Source organism: Phalacrocorax aristotelis, chromosome 13, assembly GCF_949628215.1.
Source record: "Phalacrocorax aristotelis chromosome 13, bGulAri2.1, whole genome shotgun sequence".
In the NCBI taxonomy this organism is placed as follows: Eukaryota; Metazoa; Chordata; class Aves; order Suliformes; family Phalacrocoracidae; genus Phalacrocorax; species Phalacrocorax aristotelis.
The window spans coordinates 17,819,627-17,843,679 of NC_134288.1; the positions used below are offsets into that span (position 1 = coordinate 17,819,627).

A 24,053-nucleotide genomic window follows, 5' to 3' on the forward strand; every position below is an offset into this window, starting at 1 on the left:
GTGGCATTCATTTGGGTGTTCTGGCTAAAACTAGTTAGCATGTGGGATGCCAGCAACACCAAGGCACTCTGATTTCAACCAGTTCCACACCGCTCCGGTAAATCAGGAGTGACATCTAGCGGTTAAGCAGGCAGGAACCTTGGCTTCTCCGCTGTTCTACCGCACGTGTACACAGCATTTCTGCACATTTATTAGTCTCCACAATTTAGGTGACAATGACAGGTGGAGAAGTTCTCTGTTCATGAGCCCCCTCTACTCCTTTCATCAAAAGTAGCTTTGCCTGCAATTAATTTCACATTTCCAAGCGTGGCTAAAGCTAGTCAGCCTAGTTTTCAGCTACGTGACTAATACTGCCTCTAAGCAGTGAAAGAGCTCCTCTGTAACTTAACATATACCGCACATAAATCAAGACTAAACCACCTCATTACACTGTCACTTTTACTCCAGCAGGATCCCGTAAGAGGCCCTAGCTTAGGTGTGAAGTTAAAAGAAGTCATAAGACTTTTTCTGAAAAAACGTGGCATCGGAACCACTATTGCAACAACTTGGTCAAGGTCTGCTCGGGGCCTTCTGCATGAAGCGCCACTACGAGCGGATGTCGGAAGCCTCTCCACCCTGTAAGCCAACTGGGCGGTCCTGGACAGTTAGACGTGGGAAACCAGACGCATTACCTGTCTGTGGGCAGAGGTGCGGACGAATGAGCTCTGCCATCTGGAACTGTCTCTTCCACAGTGCTGGCCGAACATCTGATCTCTTCCTCTACTACTTGGTGTTTAGGAAAGAATTCCGTGTGTTCGTGCATCCTCCCATTGTGCATTTCCGAGGTTCGCTTTGGTGGCCTGGGAGGTGGGGGGGTGTGTTCAGGTGGAGGGTCCAGGTCTTCATTGGAGAGCTCTTTCCACTGCTCCTTCAGGAAGGAAACGCTCTATTAAGCTTTTCTCTATTTCTTTTATGTAAGCTGCCATAGCTTCTAACTTCAACATGGCAGGGTCTTTATGCTCTACCTTTTCATATATTCTTAGAGTGGCTGTTCGTTTGCATTGAAAAAAAGGAAAGAAGAAAAAAAAAGGACAAAAGAACTCCAAACCTAAGCTACACCCAGTACACAGAAGACATCCGCTTTAACTGCAGAAATTTATCTACTTCTGGAAAATTCAAATAGCACAAAGTAGAATCTGTGTTACTAGAGTTCTGCTTACCATAAACCAAACCTAAAGGATTTAATCATAATACTTAAACCTCTGGCATCTTATAAAATCTTTATCACCTGAAATGAAAGACCAGGCCGATGCAGCCAGCCTATACCAATTGTTCCAGCGCTGTCACACGCACGGCCACCTGTTACATCACGGGGACTTTTTTGAAGGTTCCTAAATACAACACTTTAGGTAGTGACAGATAATAAAGCATTGTATTTAAGGACTCCATAATATAAAAATTTATCGAAGCCAAAGCAAGCAAGAAATTTAAAGTTTCTTTCTATTCTGTTCAGCCCACGTGTTTGCTACGGTTACGAGAGGGGTGCAGCTCGCTGCACGAGGCTGTACAGTCAGTAATACTCACTTGCACCGAAGCATCTCCCATAATGAATTTTGCCCCTTCAATAACAGCCAAGTAGGAGAAACGGAGCTGATCTGCCGTCTGTATGAGCCCCATTCTGTACTTCCTCATTTCTAGGAGAACCTGTTTAACGTCCACAGAAGAAGGATCTTTCCGTTTGTCCATCTGAAGATAAAAATTTGAAACAAACATGCTTTAAGCTCTGATGAGATTCAGTGCAATGACTCATTCTGTAGTACAGCCTTCAGACTGCCCTCCATATTACAGAATTTGTAATAAACTAATAAAAAACTGGTATCAGCAGCTATTTGTTGGGTTTCTAAAAAGACAGAGGGGAAAACATACTGGGCCTCCAACATGTTGTGTGTGGCTCCCTTTTTTGCCTGTCTTGTTTTGACAATATAAGATGGGGTGGGGGGACATGGACGTTTTAACCTAGGCCTGACTTCTGTGCATTAGTTGCTCTCGCACAGTGGGATAGCACTAACAACAACAAAGCCAAGGTAACTCCAGTTTTTTCTTAAATTGAGGACAATTTCCCCCTGCCTACAGGTGAAGTTGACCCTAAAAGGAAACACATTAGATTTGTTTTGTGCAGTTTCAGGATAGCTCGCAGTATTACTTAGCAGACATTTAGTGTTTATTTTTTTCCTTAACCACAGGGGCAAGACCTATCTTTGCAAATCACTCTGAAAACCAGAGACTCCTCCCCAGGCTCAAAATGGCCAGTTAAGAATGAGATCTGCCTTGGAATACGCTCCCAAACCAGAATATGAGTAAGAGAGAAATAGCATGCAACGATACCTCACGGAACATACCACAGCTCTCTGCAAGCCTACAATAAACCATTCCTCAAAGTAACTCTACGGAAATAGCGTTATCATCTGGAATAAGTAGTTCTTACCAGTAGGAGACACGTATCAACCAAACAAAACGTTCCTGATCTCCCGATTCCTGCGCTGCAGTGCACCACAACAGGTCCGTGCTCCGGGTTAAGTGAGCCAGACTCTCTCACTTTGAACAGGAAATTGAGGAACGAAGCAGGTGACTCCGGGACGCCAAAGTCAGGCCACGTAGTATAATGAAAGTGCAGAATCTCTCTCGTTTCCTGCGTCTGTAAAAACAGTATTTAGGAAGTCTTTTAGCTTGGATACACGAGTCAGAAGTATTCAAAGCACAGTTGCCTACAACAATGTTCTAATCGGCAAATACAGTTCCTCGTTCATTTTCCTAGCAAGCAGCCACTTCTGTATTTAGACATTTTTACCTATAGGTCAATTTCAAATTTGTACCTTTGGAAAAATTTTAGCTACTTCCTTTGAGAAAGGCTTGGCTTGTATAGACTGGAGGCGCGTGCCTGCTCAGCTTTGTGGCCGACATCGTAGTTGATGCACACCACAAACTGCATCAACTCAGTTTTTAACTCATGCATAATTCAGTCAAATTCATGTCTGCTGTCTCGCACTCCCTGGCAGGATGAAGCATGCAAGGTGCTCACAGATGAGCAAAGGAATAACCGTGTCTTCCAGTGGTGAGCAGTGCCAGGACAGGGCAGAACTCAGGCTGGCACGTCACACCGCACCTCAGACGTTACCTTCAGTGACCTGCATTAAGTGAAAGGTAATGGTGTTCCCCCTTAGCCAGTCTCCCCAGGGAGCTCTAGAATAGCTGTCACTGCTCTGACACAGGGCAGTGTTGAAGAGAAGAGGAAGGGTGGAAATGGCATGTATACGTTTATTTTTGGCATTGTGCAAAAGAAAAAAGAAAAAAAAAAAAGTTATTTCTCCCAAAGCTGGTGGCCCGATCCTGGTACTGAGCTCCCCACAGCTCACTGCAGGACCAGGGCTAAAGCAGTTCCTGTGTTACGATGAAGGCCATCAATGCAACACCTGACGATTTAAGCCAAAACGTAAAAATAAACCTCAGAACAAGACACTGGCAAACAGGTAGCTCAAGTGACAGGAAGAGCAATTATTTCAGCTGTAACACAAAAGCACTAGAACACCCGCTAAGTGAAAGGTAGTGTAGTGACAAACTGACCTGCTCACTCAGTGGATGGCCGAGACGTGAAAACAAGCAGTTTCCCCAGTCATGTTTCATAAATATTTAAGAGTTTCATTTCCACGACACAGAAACTAGAGGCCGAAGAACGACCTCATACAGAATCGCCAATTCCAGAACAAAATCTGCTATAATTCATGACCATCTTTTTCAAGACCTTGCTGATGAGGAGGCGAATCTCACCTCAGAGAGACTGAAGAATCGGACTGGCACTAGTTTCTGTACTTACTGTAAGGTTTTCCAACTCTAGCTGTCGTACTGTGTAGTAAGATTTTATATCTTCAGATATCAATGTTAGTTTCAAGTTTGTATCTTCAAAAAACATTTCTTTCTCCTCCTTCCGTGGCCAGTACTGTGCACACTTTACCTAAAAACAAATAGAAGACATTTATGTGTCAGTTATGTTTGTGTAAAAGGCGGGGCATAAACGCCCTTCAATTCAACAATTTCTTACGAGACAATTTCTTCATCTGCTTTTATTATAAGGAGGGCTGATTCTAGCGTGAAGAATATCAGTCATCCTTTATGCTGCAGAACCGCATCTTCACTGAATCTTTTGTATGAGGCAAATCATTTTGACCCTGTCTGAACTAGTAAAACTCCCTAAGGATTGAGGATAGGGTTTGTTTAGGTAGAGCTCTCTTTCTTCTACATGTAAGCTGAGTGTGCAGCTATGAAATCTAATCAAAACCAAAGCCATTACTTATTTTAGCTTGTGTTGGAACAAACAAAGAAACAAAATTTAATAACTAAGTATAAAAGCTCTCACAACGCTCTGCCAAAATCTCTGGATTTTATTTATTATCCTCATGTCAAATATTTAAATTTCAAAAGAAGAGACAGATGTTAACAAGGGCAAAACGTACTGTGAAAAAAAGTATCATGAATTCCACGAATAAGCTACATATAGAGAATTACGACATTGCTAATTTGCAAGTGTAACATCAGATGAGATTTTGGGTTACTCCATTCACTCACCACAAAAATAAAAATAGCAGTGAGATCATTCTGATTTTACACGGCAGTTTAAAAGTAAAGTGCCAAACAAAAAAGCCCTGCATTCAGCAAACGCTCCCATTACCTACTGCTGACTGAATTTCAGTTTTCTCAGTAAAGTTTCCCAGAGAGCTTAGTTTTGCAGAGACTGCTGCATGCTAGGACCTTAAATGAGTCAAACAGAGAAAAGTAGCACATTTTGCAGTGTGCAGGAAAAACCTGAAACTAGAGAAACTCATCAGCAACATGAAAGAGAAGTCTGCAGCCAGGTCTCTGACAGTCAAATCTACGGATACTGCGACTGGGAGAACCGGCCTGCTGCTTCCGCCACTAAGCCCTGCTCCTTGCAAGTGGGACTGCGACCATCCACCCGTACCTACCCAAGCAAGAACGGATCGTCGGACATCGCTAATGCCTCTTTTATTAAAAGGTAAATAATACGGCTTTAAAGTTGACGTGGAAGAACAACTTAAAAAAGGAACAGCATTCTCAAGACTAAGATGATTTCTGAAAGCATTTTAATAAATAAGAAAACCCTTCAGTATTTTATTCACAGGTAGGCTAACACTAGTTTTGCTCAGACTAATTCCAGTTTTTATTCAAAATACATCCTCTAGTTTATTAGGGCGTAGATGCAGTTGTCATTCTCTGCAATTTTTTAAATTAATGTTGAAGAGACAGAAACTGGCTTTGTGTCTAAATTTCCACCAAATGTGTCTGCAAACAATGTTTTGTTGTGCTCCACTGTAGGTCCCCCGCTGCTGTTTGCTGAGGAGTGCAAACAGCCAGCCCTAAGGGGTCACAGCTATTAGTTTTGTTCAAAACTATTGGCAGTGCAGGGAGTGAGTGGGAACGGTTGGAAAGGAAGAAACTATTGAAAAATACAGTTACTGCATCTCTTTTGACAAGATGCACTTGCGCTACAAAAAAAGCAAAACGCTCAAAAAATCAAGACTGCAGTTTACTAAAACACAACTCATTGCACAAGAATTTTCATGAATATTGGGAATTCTTTCCCGATTATGGAAAAGCACATACCACCCAGTTATCGCTGGTGGATACCCAGCATCCCTGCTACCCCTTCTCCATAGCGTCTTTATACTGACCACACTGTAACGTTCAACTGTCAGTTCTACATTTCGATCAGTCTTTAAAATTGCTTTTGTCTCAAATTTGCACATCCGCCAAGTCCGCTTTAAGGACAGCAGCTGTGGGAGTAGCATAGAGGCAGACCCTGACCCATGGATGAACACCATGCCTGATGGTTCCTGTCTTCTCCACTACCAGAAGGGCTGAGGCATCTCCCTCTCAAGACAGCAGATACTCCATGTGCCAGAGGAACCAAAACTTCTTACCTATCTGAAGGTAAATTACTTAAAATAACTTAAAATAACCAATTATTTGTTAACCTATTGCTTCCCTTAATCTTCTGCCTGTCTTGTCTGTGAACTTCCTAAAGGGTCCAGACAGAACCCAGCCCACTGCTCTTGTCCTAGCAAGTAAAGCCCCAGCTTAACGGCTGGTTCCACATCACCCAGAAGATGATTGCTTAAGGTAGACACCAGGGGAAATAACCTTCATTTATACGCCCATTCTCCTCATCTCTTGTCTTTTGTAGAACAATGACACTGATGGAGAAACCACATGCCTGGATGATACATTTAATAACCAGAGCTCATACTGCATGAGGGAGACTTCACGCCTCTAGAACTACTTCAAAACTAGTTCATAATGCTTGTGAATGAACACTTGGTGTAAATGGTCTCTGAGAGGTGCAACCTGTGTATGCTGAGAACTACATCCACATACCTGGGTTAACAGAAGAGAACAAATACTCATTTGTGTGGAGAGTCATATTGCGCTCGTGCCTCATTTTCAGCCAAATTCAGAAATTAAGACCTACAATTACAAACTTCATAATTTTCTGACTGCACTAGGATCGGTTCACCAGGTATTCAATTCTAGGCATAATTTCTAGATTAAATTACTGATGGTCGTCACCTCTCCACCCCCCCCACCCTGTTCTTTGCGTCAGTTTTTTTTGTCGTTGGATGGTTTTGGGTTTTTTAAAAGAAAAATCATAAGCATGCAATGAGCACACATCTAGAACCGGGTAAGTACTTACGGATCCCTTTTCCATCACTCTGTTCAACATGACAACACCACGGCTTTTCTGTTCCCAAACCATCTCCCAAAAGTGACCACAAGTATTTGGCAAAGGTCCCTGCAGAGACAGAATCCCCAGAAATAAGCATTATTTTCTGTTAATGTCAGGGCAATGTTCCCCAGTAAAAGTTACTGCACTAGGCAATAAATTCAGGCAAGTAACAAGCAACTTCTCATTTCAAAAAAAAAAAAAAAGAAAAAGCAGTGATACAGCTTTAAGTTCCATTTTCCCACTATGAATTTAACCATTAAAGCACAGTTGTTAATCTGCCCGCCCCCCCCCGCCCCCTAATGGGAAGAGAGAAGTAGTCTCACTTGCGAGAGGAGAACTGGGAGTGAAAAATGCTGAGAGAATTTTCTTAGGAAAGGTATACATATAATGGGGAAATAAAACCTCACTGACTGACTAAGAGCAGAATTAACGTCTATGGTGAACTATGCTGCAAAATGTAATTGTTATTCACGATACTTGAAAATGTCTAGACTGGATGGACAAACAATCAAAAGACTGAAACAATGCCAGATCAGTAACAAATTGTATGGTTTTCCAGAATCTTCATGGATCTGCTTTGGGACTGAACAAAATGATAACTCCTTTTAAAGACTACTATCCACTCACAACAGAGATTTCCTTACAACTTTTTGTTTGTACTATGTTCCTTTGCTATTTTTTCCTACTCCAAAACCATTGCTCTGAACTTTGGGCAACACAAAGCAGCACCACTGTGCCTCATATTTGCTATTCATCACTTTGCTCAAACAAAAGGGCAGACCAGGGTCCTCAGAAAGAATGACTGGATTTAAATAAAGCCATTTGAATCCATTAAATTCTGGATCAGAACAGATAACTAGTACCAGTTGGCTGCACATTTGAGTGTTCCACATCCAGGCCTATGATCAACCTCCCCTGTTGTGAATAAGTGGAAGAAGAGCTGTGTGCACAGAATCATTTTCATATTGAACACTGTACTGTCTACTTCTTCCTTAGAAGATTTATCTGCCTCCTCTAGAAACAGGAAGAGCTGCTGCTTGAAAATATTAATCCCGGTCTACCTTTATCTAAAGTATGGGAGGAAGGGGTAAAAAAAACAAAAGTAAAGATTAGAGACCAGGACAGTCTCCAGGGAACCAAACATGTAGAACAAACAAGAATTCTGATACAGTTGCCAGCTCTCAGAATAAGGCCACAGGGTCCGGGTGTTTTAAAATTTGTTATATAGATAGGTTTGGAATTCACAGATTCAGTGAAAAACAGCCACTTCCCTCCTGTCCCCCATATTCCCATCACTAAAGTCTGTATTCATGGCTTTCCTCTCTCACATAAAAGGTAGAAGCATCAGCATTGCCCAACTTAGACCTTTTGCAAGCTGTGTTATTAGGAGGTACATTATTTGTAAATATAACATCGTCATCATCACCTTCAGAAGGACATTTAACAAGAAATACATGGTGGAGCATACTGCTTATTTGAAACAGAAAGTTGGGTGTAAGAAATTCCCTGATATGTTTTAGTTAACATCTGCCCCACTCAGCATAACACAAATATCCGTTATATTTGAAGTATGTTATTTCAAATGGGTTTTACCATGTTGAAGTTCATACACAGAGTTGTGCAAATGCGAAGCCCTCCCATTAAGTGAGGCTCACCTCTCTTCTGAGAATTTATCAGGCAACCTAAGGCCGTAGCGGTCTCAAGCCTTTGTGCTGGCCTTTCATCTAGGTGTGGTGCGATTCATTCCAACCACATCTAGACATGGCTTGTCATAAGCCAACACACAGAATTCTAGAAGTACCTTAGCTTCTAACCTAGGTGGGTCTGAAGTCAGTTGTACAAAGTGGCCAAAATACAAAGTCAGTCAGCGCTGACAGGAAGCGGCAAGAAATATGTAGCATTTCTATAAAACTGTTCTCTATATATGTATATATACACAAACGGATGTTTATACACACTTAACTAGCTTTACATTAAAGAAAACAAACATTAGGTTAAAGAAAACCTATGAAAAACAACTCCAATAACCACATGATTTTTATTATCCACTGCCAGCAATTACCTGGGTAAGGATGTAGCTCCTTTGGGCCTCTTCCATTTTTATCAAACTAGCATTGATATAGTCATTGTCACCTTGGTTTAGCTTAATTCGACTGTGATCAACTGCAGCATAATTAGAAAACACTGGTTAATGTATATGCAACAACCCATGCACAACCTTATCAGATGTTAGGATCAAAAAAGCCAAGTTGTCCTGAAGAATGAAAAGAGCTCAGTCAGAGGCAGCACAGAAGTGTTCGCTGGTGGTTGTAACTCTGGAAATACAATAGAGGTGCTGCAAGAACAGCATTACAGCAGAGCAGTGAACACAAGTCCACTCCATCTTCCAGGAATGGAAGTCTTTGCATCTGAAGTGATCACAACAGTAATCTGCAAACCAGATCACACTGACCTATTTGTACAGTTATCGAATTACTGTTTTTAAATAAATCCAGTTACACAACTGCTTATCTTTTGCAGCTTAAACATTCAAACCCAGCTTGTTCAAGGTTGTTAAAGGTTTACCTGAACATATATTGGACAAACAGAACACAGACTTCTTTTTCTTCTTACAGACATTTAGCTACTGCTCCCAACCCAACCATACCTTAACATCCAGAAAGAACGATCAAAGTTCAAGAATTACAGCAAATGTAATCTCATTGCTCTTTTGTTAGTCTCTGCTTGCTCCATTTAGGATTTAAAAAAAAAAGAAACCACCAACCAAAAACCACATCCAAGAGTTCCCACACTTTGCAAAAAAGCAAAACAGACTGGAAGCAGTATTATCTAAAGGCAAAAAGGAACCACTTGTTACTCACAACCCCAAATATTAGAACTGCTTAGTAAAGCAAACTAGGTGCAATGTTAGTGTTCCTAGTCGACTGCCCCAAAGACTTCAGTCACTTTTAACCACTAAGTATAAAAGTTTCCCAGTATACAGTAATACTCTTGTCTCTGAACAGAAGACAGAGATTTCCCCGTGACGGAGCCTGTAGAACTTTGCATGTAAAACAGGCGGCAGTACTGCACCCTTGAAGGGGGAAAGAAGTCCCAGAACAGGCATTGCCATTTAGTGCGGAGCAGGCAGTTTCGTGAACCAGCTGTGCACTTTCTTTAGTGTCTGATACAGCAAGTATTATTTGCCAGCCGTTTGACTACAGCCCTGCACGCCCCAAGAGCAGTGTCCCAGGCATGGGCAAGTCTGAATGTTACCGTCTTCGTACACGGGATCATGGAAGGAACAACAGGCTGTGACACCAAACTGAGCTGTGCCCGGTAGAGAGGACACGTGCTCACAGATGCCCTTTCCCACCAGCATATGTAACGATAATCATTTCAGAAACACAGGTCTCGCACTAGTACCACCACCTCTGCAAACGTCCCCTTTTCTCTGTTCCGATTAGCTTAGATTTATTTCTAGTAGTCATGTGTTTCATGCAAGACTCTTCCCCATCTCCCAAGAGGGGCAGTTATTCCGTGCTGACTAGAAGGATGCTATAGTCAGTATATTGCAACAGAAAGAATACTTGCAGTTTTATTAATGCTACTTCAGCCACCATTCTTCTCTAGTATAAGAATTCAAAGGTAAAGCTGTTCCCTTCTTCAGATTTCTGCTGACAAATACAGAAACTACTGCATGCTGCTCTAGTATAATCCTATGGATATAACGGCATCCAGTGACATCTATCTCAAATTAATATATTAACAAAAAGAGTTGTCTTGGATGCATGTCCATCTAACAGAAACCTTCTCACAAAGAACATTTGGCTGTTAGAAGCCATTAGAGGTCAACAGTCTGTTACAAAAAAAAAAAAAAAAAAAGAGAAGAAAGGGTACTTACAGGGGCTGACATCTCGGTACCTATTTCTATTTTTGTTTCTGGGATGTTTGGCCACTTTACATGGAAAATCACTGGCTTCATGCCTGATATCCTGAAACAGCAACAACAAAAAAACAGCGTTTTAGATATGAATTCATCTAATACCATCATACCATTAGCTCTTTTAAGACAAATACCAATTTGGCTTTGTATCTTCACGTGTGGGAGTTCGGACAGAAAGCACTTAGTTCTTAAGTTGAAGCCCAGAGTTTAAATTTATCAGAATTCAGCACTAACATTATTTGTGTGTTAAAACATTGTTAGTTTGCATAGTGAAGTAGCAGACCTTACTAGACATTATGCCTTTACACTCCTGACAGAGCAGGGTCTCTGCCCCAAAGCACTTTCACGTGACTGCTTTAAGCGACAGTTTCCACGATCAGTGAAACTACTAATTGTACTTCTGACTCCGTAGCAATTAGAAAACGTTCCCTGTGATACAAAAAACCTTGTCTACCCCCCCTTGGCATCAAACACACACATGGAGTGGTGGCTTGCCTGAGATCACTTACATCTTTATCTTGAGTTATCAGCAAAATGCCACAAAGCTGCAAGTGGCGGAAGTTATTTGTATCTAATTCACAGGCTCAACTAAAACATATAGATCATCTCAAGCATATAGCTGGGGTTTCTGTCAGGTTTTTTTCAGATGCATGTAATAGCTCAGCTACCTGAGACAATGCCAAAAGTTACAATAAAAAGAATTCTGGTGTCATTAGACATTAGTCCCAATTTGTAGAAAGATAAATTCATGTTGTAAATAAACACTGCATAAATATGCAATTCTTAAAAAATATAGTACTAGGAACTTCAGGGTAAAGCTGTTAGATCTAAATGAAATGAAAGAGAACTGAAGGAACAGATTTACTGTAGGACTGATATTTCAGTAGCATAATTAAGTGTAAGAAATCCTAAGACAGACACTGTGAGCATACATGAAATGAGCAAATGAATCTAGGTCAGAGGCCACTAAAGAAATCATCATCAAAAACAAATCACTGTGCTAAATTAATCCCCTTTCAATGGATTACATTTTGTTAAATGTTAGTATTTAATATTTTAATGTTTAATACTTTAATATTAATCATATTATCTGTCCAGCTACAGTTGTATTTGAGCACGGGGTTGATCGACACCCAGGGTGGCCAGAGAACAGGTCTCGCACACATGAAGGTAGCGCATGTGGAGGGCTGCCGGTGATATTCACCTGCACAGAATGGCTGGGCGCTCCTCTATTACGAGCTTCAAATTAGCTCGGGTCCTGGTTTAAATTGTGATAGCTTTCCAACGTCAGAGCAGGAGGATTTTATGCCAGCTCAAAAACCTAATCCCTACAATGCAGGCCAAATGGAACTGTTTTTCTGTTCCTCAGTTTCGCATAAAGAATCATGTACAATGCTGAAGACTAAGTGGGCTATCTACTGCAGCTTATTACCTGTTCCTCTTTTTCTACCCCATTATTCAGATATGTATCAACTTACACTGAGTGCTACACGTCAAGGGAAGAGTTCTATTTTACATATACCTGCTCAAAATTAGTACAGTATTCTGAAATGGCTCCTCACTGAAATAAGCCCTGACATCAGCTGCTATCTTTTTATAACTTAGCACATGGCTGCCAGTATTTCTGCTTATGAAGAATGCAGTCTGGAGAATATGATCTTGACTGCCACAGTCTAATATCTCAAACATGAGGCAGTTAAAATGGATCTTTTCATAAATCCGTCTCTGACACTAGGTTGGTGACTTTGTATTTTGCAGGGGTTTATTCTGCTGAACTGACTGTACAGAGACAAAAACAGGGAACTAGGAAAAATGGTTTTCTAGATCTCTAACCACATTTCCCACAAAGCCTACGTATGTTGTTTTTTTAAGTGTTAAAATAAAAAAACCCACCCAAAACCAACACAACCACCCACCACTTAGGATTCATATCAAAAAAACAAACCAAAACAAACAAATGCCCCCAAAAAACAAGCAAACAAAAAAACAAACCAAAAGGCCATTAGACATTTTTACTGTAAATATTAGGTTAAAGTAGCAGCAACACTAATCTACACTGCTTCCTTTCATGGCCTTACCAAATTTGAAAAGAACTGTCCCCCCTTTTTAAAAAAAAGGAATCGGATTAAATGCTTCATTACAGAAATGGAATGATACGAAGGCATTCTATTATAAGATATTATACTCAAGCATACACACGTATCTGCACATACATGCTACTCCCAGAACCAGAGAGTTCCACAGATTCAAACACCAACGTCACATATTCAAGGATCTGAAATCGGTAATTTACTGTCCAAGTAACAGAGAGCTGGCTAGTGCCTTGCTACAAAAAATTATATCTTTTTAAAGATGCTACAATGCCTAAAGGTACTGAAAGAATAAGGGAGTTGTTGGAAATGCGTAACTCCCACTGGCACAGAGAGAATGAAAAGAAAGAAGTTACCCATGTACCTTCCAGAAACACAATTTTAAAAGCGTAATAACTTCTGAAAAACGTTTCAACAAACAGGAAAAAAAAAAATGGGGTGGGGTGGTAAGAAAATGAAGGACCTAGATATGGCAACAGGCAAGCTGCTGCCTCATCTGAAAATCCAACTGGCATACAGCACTTCATTTCTGAACGTAATGAACTCCAATAAGAGAGGAAATCCTGGAGGGCATGCATGCCTGGACGTCAGTGGTCAAATCCATTCCTGAAAAGATGGGCATACTCTTCTCAGCAATATGGGATAAAAGTGGTTTGGGTTGTGGGGGTTTTTTTGGATGCCGGGTTTTTTGTTTGGGTGTTGTTGTTTTTTTTTTTTGGCTATATCAGAACATCTAACATGACAACAAACCAAACCAACCAACCAACCAACAAAATCTAAGATCACTTCCAGGATATGAAGCCGACTTTTGTGGACATCAGATGGCCTTCAGAGAATTATTGGAGGGAAACAACCTAGTGACAAGTTACATAGATTGGCCATGTTACAGGCTTTCTTGTCATTCCTCAAAAACTTGTTACTGGTTGTTGCAGGAGTCACAACTATTGATGCTCACTGGTGTTAGGGCGGTTTCAGAATATGTCAATACTAGTACTACAGGATCTCCGTGCTGGAGAAAGCAGACTCATTCAAAGCATGTCATTATCATGCCATGAGGAACTTGAAGCCAGTGATGTCATGAGAACTGAAGTTAGTGGATGGACACAGGGACTGATAAAGTTACGGAACACCTTCTTGAATCACACTCAGTCACACTGCAGAGATCTTGTCATTTAAAAAGGAAGCACGACATTTCATTTAAAAGGTCGTGCAATATAAAACTAAAGAGGAAGGGCTAGAACTGAAGTCAGTTTTCCAAAGTCAAATGCTTCTGGTTTTGAGCATGAGTCATTCCATGCCACTCATCCCCTGGCTTTAAGTCCTGCATCCTGTTCAAATATCCCCCAAAACTTCAGGGGCGGAAAGAAGTCTGCTGAAGTGCTCTTCTTCATATGGAAAGTTCTTGTCGCTGTTAATTGCAGTAGTGACTGGAGTGAGAAGTTTTTAGTGCTTTACAGAAGGCTGCTCTCGGTTGCATGAATGGGCTCCACTTGGCCTGACAGCATCACATTTCCTGCCACAGAACGCAAGGACAGATGGCTGTGTTGTTCAGACAAAAGAGTCCATGAGCACAGCCTCACCTTCCAGAGCCCTACAGAAGTTCAGCAGGAAGAGGCGCTCATGGTGGCTTTCAGCCACTTTGCAGCAGGCCTTAATTTAATCACACTATTTTATTACACCATAAACTCTGGAGTAGCTCAGACTAAGAGATAATGATATACTGTCATTTTAACAGTTCTGTTCCTCCGGGAAGCAGCAATTGCCAAGATCTTATCATGGGCTACAGAAGTGCATAGTAGTCTCTGCTGAAGCAGTCACACAAGGAAAGCAATTCATGTGTATATATCTTTATCTACTTGATAATATATCAAGTATATAAAGACAAGTAAAGTAATTTTAGCATAAGAGCTTAAAAAAAAAAAAGAATGCTTCCTCTTAAAGCTAGAGCTGAAAAAAATGATGACACTGCTGTAAAAGGTGGAAGAGTGGAAAAAAAAAAATTACAGTGAAGTCAAGTGAAAGCTGCTGTTTTTGGAGATGTCATTACAGGCCAATTTCAGAATGGAAATCCCCCTACAGTTATATGAGGTGGCAAAGACACAGAAGACCACAGAAAACCAGACAGTACTAAGGGATCCATAATAAACAGCTACTTTACACAAATGGGAAAAGGTCTTCAGATTCAGCGTGTAAGGGAGCAAACCGAGCCACCGAGAAGCAGTGAACTGACTCCGCAGCAAAAGCGCCTTGCTAAGACATAAAGCATACAGAGATCAACTGTTCATTCAACCCACTTTGACAAGGAAGACTGGATTTCTTATCCTATATTAAACTTTACAACAGGATATTTGGACATGAACAAGAAATGAGGATGTAACTTGTAGATAACAAGAAGGTCAGCTAAAGATCAGGGAGATGAACAGACAACTGCATCATAACATAAATCTTAACATAAAGCTGCAGAATTTTAGCCAGATAAATTAAATAAACGTAGATTTTAATACCCTTTTAAAACATTTTATCTAGTCTCTCAGTTTTACTTTCAAGTAAAATACGGTAGTATTGATTTGCTTTTTAATATCCCTCAAAAAAACCCAGTAGGCTGGTATGCCGAGCTTCTTCCTGAGGTCAAGTAGCATGGAGAGATAGAAAGGGACAGGCTTGTTCAAAGTTCAACAACACTATTAGGCGAGTTTAAAAAAAAATAAAGAAAAAAATTAAATCAGAGACTTGCAACATGGTTTTCCTAGAAAGCCCCTTGCTAATTCAGCACTATGAGGGCAATCTGGAACAGGTTGTAGCAATGCAGCGTAAGCAGTGTTTCTGACACTAGTCAGCTGGTTGAAATAACCCCCCAGGAGAATGTAAACCGGGCACGATCACATTATTAAATCATATCAGCACTTGCAAAAGTGTACTAGTTTTTTCTGGGCCCACATTTACTGCAGCTAGCAAATACTATAGATTGCTTCTCACCATTGACTAGTCTGAACATGCCTACAACTTGGGTACGCACTTCCAGAAGGGAGAAAGTCATACACTTGTGTCGTTTCCAATTTTTAACAGTATTATTTATTTTGCATGTTGTCAAAAGGAAGAAATTGCTGTAGAATAAATCATTGCAGTTCTGCAGAACTCAGCTGTTCAGATTCTTGTATTGCTTCAACAACATTGTCTACAATGAGTAAAAACTGATCTTTCAATTGTGATTTTTTTTGTAGGTTGCAGCAGAGCCAGGGCGATCAAAGATCTAAACCCTAATATTAGGTTAAAGAATTACATGAGACTTCTCAAATTTCCGTAAGTTCAAAATACAGTTTGTCCTTGAAATTTATGACCCATAACAGAAGAAGTTCAGAGTAGCTGGCAGGAACACTACTTCTGCTGTTCTGCAGCCATGTACTCAACTGCCAAAACAGGAAACAACTGAATGGAGGGTCACTCTAAGAAAACAACTGAGGTTCCCTCCTTCTTCACAGCCATCTCTGTTTTTCCTCCCAGATATTCAATCTGCTCACGCAGATCAATCTGCTCATCTTAGACATTACTGGAGGACAGAGACTTTTGAGAAGATGAAATGACTTTTTCTTGACAGCTGTTGTGCAAAAGAAAAGCTTTGCTATCTATATCAAACAAAGTCAGTGCCAGGAAATAAACCACAGCCTCATTAGAGTGTCAAGAGGTTCTAACTCAGTTACACTTCTCCTATAAGAAAAATAATCATGGAGATGTGATCCAGATCTTTTGTTTGCCCAAACATTAGAGGTCTCCAGATAGAGTTTTGGTGCAACCTCACCTCGAACAGACTGGTGCATCCAACAGCCCAGATACCTACATAACTCCTGAAGGAATGTAGCGAGGGTAGCAGATCCAGACCTTAATTTGTTTGCAGTATGGGTTTTGTATGAGTTTAAAAATGTGTACTCCAGGCTTCCTAAACTGACAACTGCGGTTATAAACAGAGTCCTCCTTTCCTAATTACCCAATATTTTCATTCTGACATCTCACAGGCCACCTAACAGCATTATAGCTTTTACAGAGCTACCACTGCACAAAAAAAACCAAACCAAACCCCCAAACCAACAATGAGGTAAAGACCATGTGCACAGACTTCGCAGGCTTCAGGGAGGGGAGGGAAAAAAAAAAAGACAGAAAACCTGTAAGTACTAGAAGGTGAGGGAGAGATGAGAAAAGCTTCTTCTCGCACCTTTTCACAGCAAAACCAGATCACTGTGCTGCAGAGCCAAGACATCTCCTGGAGTTTAGACATGCTGCAAATAGGAAACAAAAGGACAAGAGATGCCCTTGGAACCACTGCAGATAGTTTACAGTTTCTTAAGGGGATCTCTGACTTCATGAAATAGGAACCAGGGAATGGCTTTTTATTTATACTCACTCAGAATCCTCTACTCTCTTTCGGAGATGTTACATGCAGTGTTAATGACATCAGTTAACATTAAGAAAGCAAGACTCTACTCTTGCCCTGAATTCCACATAATCTGTTATCACCATTTAATCTTAAGATAAATGAGCTCATCCAATTAAAAATATTAGACAATAAAAAGTAAGACTTCCTTGCTTTTAAGTGCCCCTTTTTCAGCAAGGTTTACAACGCGATAGCAGTTAGTTTCAAGCTACCTGCATCAACATCACCCCCTGCTCACTGTTTCATCATTCATGTAGATACACTGTTCACTTTCATGGTCGTTGTCACTTAGATTTTAAAGTTTTGCTGCTTTTTTAAGAAGTTGGGTTTGTTTTGGGTTTGGGTTTTTGGTGTCTTTTGTTGCTTTGTTTTTTTTTTAAATCATCAAGCAGCTACATATTCTCCTCCCCCCCGATTCCCTCAAATTATGCAAATATTTTCAAACACTTCCTAGACTTTCAAGTATTTAAATTAATTCACATGGGTCTCAAAGCAGCTCAGGTTAATACAGCAATTTGGACACTGGTGTATTAACACCAATGAGCATACACTGAACACTGAAGTTCAGTATTCGTTCCATGTATAAATCCAGAAAGCCTGGCTCATTTATAAAGCTCAGCGTTCTGCACAGAAAAAAAAAAAAATCCAGTCTTTTTAAAAGGTTTGAGATAATGTTTTGTTTAAACAATTTCAAGGATTGTGCCAGAACAAGGGCAGAAGGCTTCAGATGAAAGCTAATTGGCCTGGTTTGCACAGTTAACACCGCTAGTAATAGCTGGCACTCACGTATGAATTTCCAACTTTTAAAAAAATTTAATATCTGCCTTATAGAAATAATTTATTTTGTAAAAACCCACAATAAAACTGAGATTAAAAACTTCCTAACAGCTGTCTAACAGCAGCCAATTGACACAGTGTCTCTCAGTAACCAGAGTCCTATTTACTGAAAGATAGTAGAAGGTAATGCCATGTTGACACGGTTTAATCTGTAACAGTTTTATCCAAAAACCTTTTGGCAGAAGGATAAAGTATTTTTTTCTGTAACAGGCATTTGATCAAGCTTTGAAAAGCCACTTCATCTCCAGCTACAATCAGCAAAATAAAATTTTGCTCTGAATTTAACCAGGTAATTTGATGGATAAAATTCCTTACAGAGCACATGCATACTCTACACACAAAAAGGATAAACCTACTTCTGATTAAGTTTTTAAGATGACTGGGCAACTAGAAATACCTACAAACTGACCATTGATACATATCATTTATTTAAAGCCTGGACTAGGCTTTTTAGAAGAGTAATAAAAGCAGCTCAAAGTAGTTACAGAAGAATAGTAACAGAAAGGATTTGGGGAGAGCTTTATACGAATCATGGTGAGTATAGCAATAGGTCTATGAAAACCACCACCAGCTGAGTTAAATCTGTTCAGTAATAAAGGCACTCAGAAAACGTTTAGGTTTGGTTAAAGCTGGAGGAGTGAAGCTCTGATTGTCTCAGTATTTTGTCACTGAGTACAAGTTTTACAGTAATCAAGCGAAGGAATATTTCATTCTCCATATAAAGTTTTTGCACCTCAATGAAACAGAGCTCTAACATGTCCCTGCATTATTAAGCTATGTAGAGTCTCAGCAGATGTTCTCTGAAACAAAATTTTGAAGTAATCTATAGACACTACAAACATTTAAATCATGATAACCCCTTTTCATTGTAAAACAACAATTCCACTCTAATTCCGAAGTGTCATAGAGCTTTACATGCTGTTTTATATGTTGCAGAATTAAAACTAAGAAAAAAAAACCTGAAAAGTAATTTTCCGTTAAAAAACAGAAGAGGCAGACACAGGAGAAAGGGGGAAAAAAAAGTCTTGTTCATCCCTAAATCTTGACAGAAGTGAATCGAGGAGACAGAAGGAATAAACCAAAGTATTATCCTTTAAGTTTTTCACTCTGTTTCAGGACCTATCATCAGGTGGCTGTTCTTTACCTGCCATGACTGACATATGCATAGCCTGTCTTGCAGCCCTGAAAAACAGGTTATTCTACCAGGCAGTGGCTAATTTATTTTCAGAAGATCAAGAAAAGGTACTGAAATAAAGGCAGGAAAACAGTGAGAATTCTTGTTCTATATAAGCACAAACCAGTTGTAAACTTCATCACCATTACAGGAATTACCCAGAATCATTCTTATTCAGATTTAAATCTCACCTTTAGAAAAACACAACCTTCAAGAATAAGAAAAAAGGCTTTACTATTTTCAGTCATTTCAAGTGATGTCTGAAAAATAAAAAAATCACTCGGGCTTTGTTAATACCAGAAGTTTCACTTGGGGCAGAAATCGACATGCAGAAAGTGAATCAGCCGAGCCCAACTTCCTGTAAATTGATTTCAGTACCCTGAAACAAGCACATTTAAAATCTTGAAGCAGAAGAACATTCCTGTAAACGAGCACAGGCACACGGTTCCATTTCATAACTTACTGTCCTCTCCCTTCACACTGAAGGCATGTGTGATTTGATCTATACAGGTGCAGAGCATCAGAGCATGTGCTCTGGTGCAGACACAACAAGTGGCTAATAATTTTACTCCTAATTCCTGTCAGCTATATGACAACAGTGGTAAGCAGTGAAAACCATCACCAGACCCTGTCTGAAGTCATGTTTCCCCTCCTCCTCCATGTGTCCACCACTCTGACAAACTGACTCCTTAATTTTCATAAATACAGTAAAAAGTCACCTGCGTGTTTATGGGTTGTAGGTTTGTTTGTTGGGGCAGGTTGAGTGGTTTTATATCATGGCTGTCTTAATAAAACTACAGTTGTTAGCTTCTTGTCATATATTTAAGACTTATGTTTAAAAAAAAGAAAGTATATAAAAAATGGTATATAAAAGATCATTTAACTGAATTATTGTTTCCGATTTTAAACTTGGCCTGGCATCTGAATGGCAGCAGTGAACTATTTTGGATCCAACTGACATCCTGTGATCAGACCCACTTCCATCACTACGACCACCTGAGTGCCCTCCTCAGGCAACAGATTCAAGTTCTTATCAGTCAAAAGCTAAACAGATCTTTACAGATTCTTTTTCCTTATCTCTCATTTTTGACGCCATGGGAGTGCTACCCACTAAAAAGAATGTAAATTTTCTGATATATGGCCATTTTATTACCACTGTTAACAAGGAATTAGAGATGCTCCTAAGGTACCAGGTACTGTACAGGTATAGAAGGACAATATAATCTTCCGTCTCAAGAGATTCCAGGCAGTTGTTTAGTATTGGATCTTCTGATTTAGAGGGCCGTGAACAGTGACAGTTGGGGAGACCATTAACATCCTCATCTCATGAACTGTAACGGAACTACTACAACTACCAAAGGACCCAGAGCACCCAAACACAGAACAAGTTCCATGGTCTTGATGAGTAATATCACACCTTCCAAGTCTGAAAGCAAGCAGCCCTGCATATTTGAGGAGCTGAAGTTTGAGCCTTTCTACAAACCCTCCATTTAAGTTTTTAAAAAAGAGACTTCATTTTAGATTAAAACATATACTTCACATTCACTGAACTACAAACGAAACTTGACTGTGGTATTTGTGTCCTTTCACCTTTTCCTGGAAAGTATGTTGACTAAGAGCCAAACAAACAGCACAGCACTTCAGCTGCTTAATAGACAAACACCACAGTCATTTTGCTCAGGACAGATATTTTAAAGAAACAAGGTAAGACTACAAATGTTAGGGTTTTTTTTAAAAGAAATACCAACATGTGTGCATTTGTCTTAGCAGCAGTTTAAACATACACCGCTGCAGAACCACCACTGCATTATTTTTAATTCTTTCATAGATGACATGAGCTAGACACATCCGGATTACTAACTGGTATCTTAAGATATCAGTCACATTAAGAGAAGACTAGTCAAGTCCAGTACTCCCTGTCTGCAGTGATATATGCTCATTAATAACTCCTTAAAATAACAGAACTATCAGAGAAAAGGGCAGGCTGCAATTCCCAGGTCATCTTAGTTTTGTCAAGGTCATTCTCAAATTAAGGTATCATATATGAGAGAGAGATCTAATTGTCCAGCACACACCACAAGTGGAAATTATCAGTGAAAAACACAGGCAGCATTAGAACAACATTTTAGCAAGGCACTGCTCCAAGTTTAGAAGCTGCAGTTCCACCACACGGTACACTTCCACGACATGGCCCATACAAGAAGCTCTCAGTCACTTTCCTGATGTGTTTGTGAAATTGCCCATGAAAGCGTAACACAAATTGGAGCTTCCAAAGGGCGATTCCCCAGCCTTTTCAACTGGTACGATACCTGTACTACGTTCCCTCCCCCAGGGAAAGGCAATTTTGCCATGAAGCCAGAGTGCCAAGTTGGCAGCACAGAGCATGCGCCCTCTACTAAACCAGGGGCTTGTCCTGGGAAAGGGTCTTAATGAAAACAACAGGGTGTTCATACAGCACTCCCAAAACACCAACCACAAATAAGCTGGGAAGACAACCTCACCAACTAATTAGCTTTCCCTTTTCTCCCTAATTGAAACTAACTAGGTAGCATCCACAACGTATGAGGGATTTTAGTTTGCAGTAAGGCCATGAAGTGGTCCTAAGGGACAGGTAAAGTATCTACAAAATACACAAGACCTTAGCAACACTTGTGATGTGGGCAAAATTGCCATCTACTACAAAGTCATCATCTCTCCTAAATCCGCCATTTTGTCTATCCAGCAGGGATAAAAAAATATTTGCCAAGCTTTGGGGTATTTTATAGTTCTAATCCTCAAGGCAATCCAAACCAACTTGGAGAAAGAAAAGTTGTTTTCTTAAACAGTCTCCTAGTGGTAAAGAGAAGAAATACAGAGCTTCTGTTTTTCAGAGTTTGATTTTACACCCATGCATTTAGCACCAGAACAATCCCCTGGAAGGCACGGGGTTCCCTGACTAAGATGACAAGGATTTTTAACCCTGGATTCAGCAAATAGGAGCATGCTTTTTACAGTTTTCAGTTTGTTCTGCAGCACTACTTTCTGTTGTAGACGGATGATGAAGCTCAAACAGAAAAACCCATTAATCTCTCTCTCCCTCTCTTGGTGCGATATCTACATTAAAGTGGTGGTCATCCAGTTACCAGGAATGAAGACCACAGACCGTTTAGAAATACTACTTGAAAACAGGAAATGGATGACCTCAGAAGTTTTGGTGGGTGCTCAGAATGAATATTAAAAACTAGCTGGAATGAGAGATGGCCAAACAGAGGCAATTTTATCAAAAGCAAAAAATTCACCAGGGTCAGAGAAGTTTTACAGAAACACATGTCCCTGAAAACAGAAAATCTGAGCTTTTAAAGAGCTCTAGAGTTCTTCTCATACTTACTTATCAAGCTCTACAAAGTCAACAACTTGACTTGGCACCTTACAATACCTCCTAGAAACCACAGTCAGTGCAATGAGTAATAAGGAAAGCAGGGGACTTCCTACACTCTGAGATTTATCATCAATTCATTTTTGTTATGCTGTTAACATGGCATTAGAATGTGCATACAAAGGGAAAAGATAGGCTGTATGTAAGAATACGCACACAAATAATCCTTTGCAAGTTCTTGACAGAATTAAAGCTACAAAAATATCCTTCTAGGTCTTACAAAAGAAAATATCATACATTTTTTTCACATCACTGATACAGTCCTTTGGATGCCCTAATGTGAGATTTGTTGGTGTTGTTGCTGGTATTATATTCCAAAATAAGCAGTCATGTCAATTTGGACTGCTAAAACATTAAGGGTTTCAATTAGAAGGAACCCTTATGCTAGACTAGTGATTCTGATCTACCCTATCTCCTCCGAAGAGCCAGCTGTGCCCTCCCTCTGGAGTAGTGCTAATGCACCAGTGAAGTCATCGCCCATTGAAGACAGTCAGAAGACACCTCTTGGTTGCTATTATGAATGCTGCTCGTGTTCTCCAAGCAGATTAGTTTTCATCCGCAATGCTCAAACTCATTAGGTTTCTAACTTAGGAGTCAATGTTTCTCACTACCATTTTAGGAATCCAACCACTTCGCTGTAATGCTCTTGGGTTGACAGCTGTGTTGGAACGACTATATATTTCTTCCTTCAGAAGGCAGGCTATTTCTCTGAGCAATTTTTTTAGGCTCTTGTAGGAATGCTTTTGTCTTCCCTGGCCCCTAGAGGCAAGGGAAGAAAGTTTTAGATTAGCTCCCCTTCCCCATCATTAGTGCTATAGGAAAAAGAATTGTCGTTGGAAGCAGACATCGTTCAGAGCCATGGGAGCCAGGCCTGGAAGCCATGCACTTCCCTGACGTTTTTGGTGAGGAAGTCCTTCTAAATACAAAAGCACTTCTAGATTAATTGTCAATGGCCTATTTTCCCTGATGACACGAAACTAGAAACAAAAGGATTATTACTTAGGAATCAGAACTTCTGGAGTTTGTCTAGTTTTTATTTTCTTGATTTGAGTTGGTCTGAAAGTCTCTTAGCATCATGAAAAACAGAAGTGAAAACAGGATTAATTTGCAAGCATCATTTTCTACACGCATCACTAACTAAAACTAAACTCAGATCTTTACTGTAATTCAGAGGATAGAGTAAGCAAGCTGTTGGTGCTAATACAAGCAAATAGGAATTAAAAGAGTTCTTCTAAGGCTTAATTCTTCAGTTAAACTAGTTACATACGCCTTTAGAAAGTACAGTCAGTTAAAGCATTTTAGACACCAGCTTGTCATGTTATGTTAAAATTAGACTGAAGGGTTTTTTTTAAAAAGTAACAAATTTATGTGTGAAGTATGTCTATTCAGTACACACAGATTTTGAGGAATG

At 40.1% G+C, this 24,053-nt stretch overlaps 1 protein-coding gene across 6 annotated transcripts in view; it reads right to left on the reverse strand.

Annotated features, from left to right (window-relative positions):
- PTPN1 (protein tyrosine phosphatase non-receptor type 1) overlaps positions 1-24,053 on the reverse strand; it is a 45,491-nt gene that overhangs the window by 5,650 nt on the left and 15,788 nt on the right. For all 6 annotated transcript variants that reach the window (XR_012663048.1, XM_075109032.1, XM_075109028.1 and 3 more), the window contains 7 exons: positions 10,659-10,749; positions 8,838-8,938; positions 6,743-6,841; positions 3,851-3,988; positions 2,465-2,674; positions 1,564-1,725; positions 672-907 (listed from right to left, as the gene is read on the reverse strand). Coding sequence is in view for 5 of the 6 variants with exons in the window: in XM_075109028.1 (XP_074965129.1) it covers positions 672-907; positions 1,564-1,725; positions 2,465-2,674; positions 3,851-3,988; positions 6,743-6,841; positions 8,838-8,938; positions 10,659-10,749 (1,037 nt within the window). In the remaining variant the exon portion in view is untranslated. The remainder of the gene's footprint in view (positions 1-671; positions 908-1,563; positions 1,726-2,464; positions 2,675-3,850; positions 3,989-6,742; positions 6,842-8,837; positions 8,939-10,658; positions 10,750-24,053) is intronic.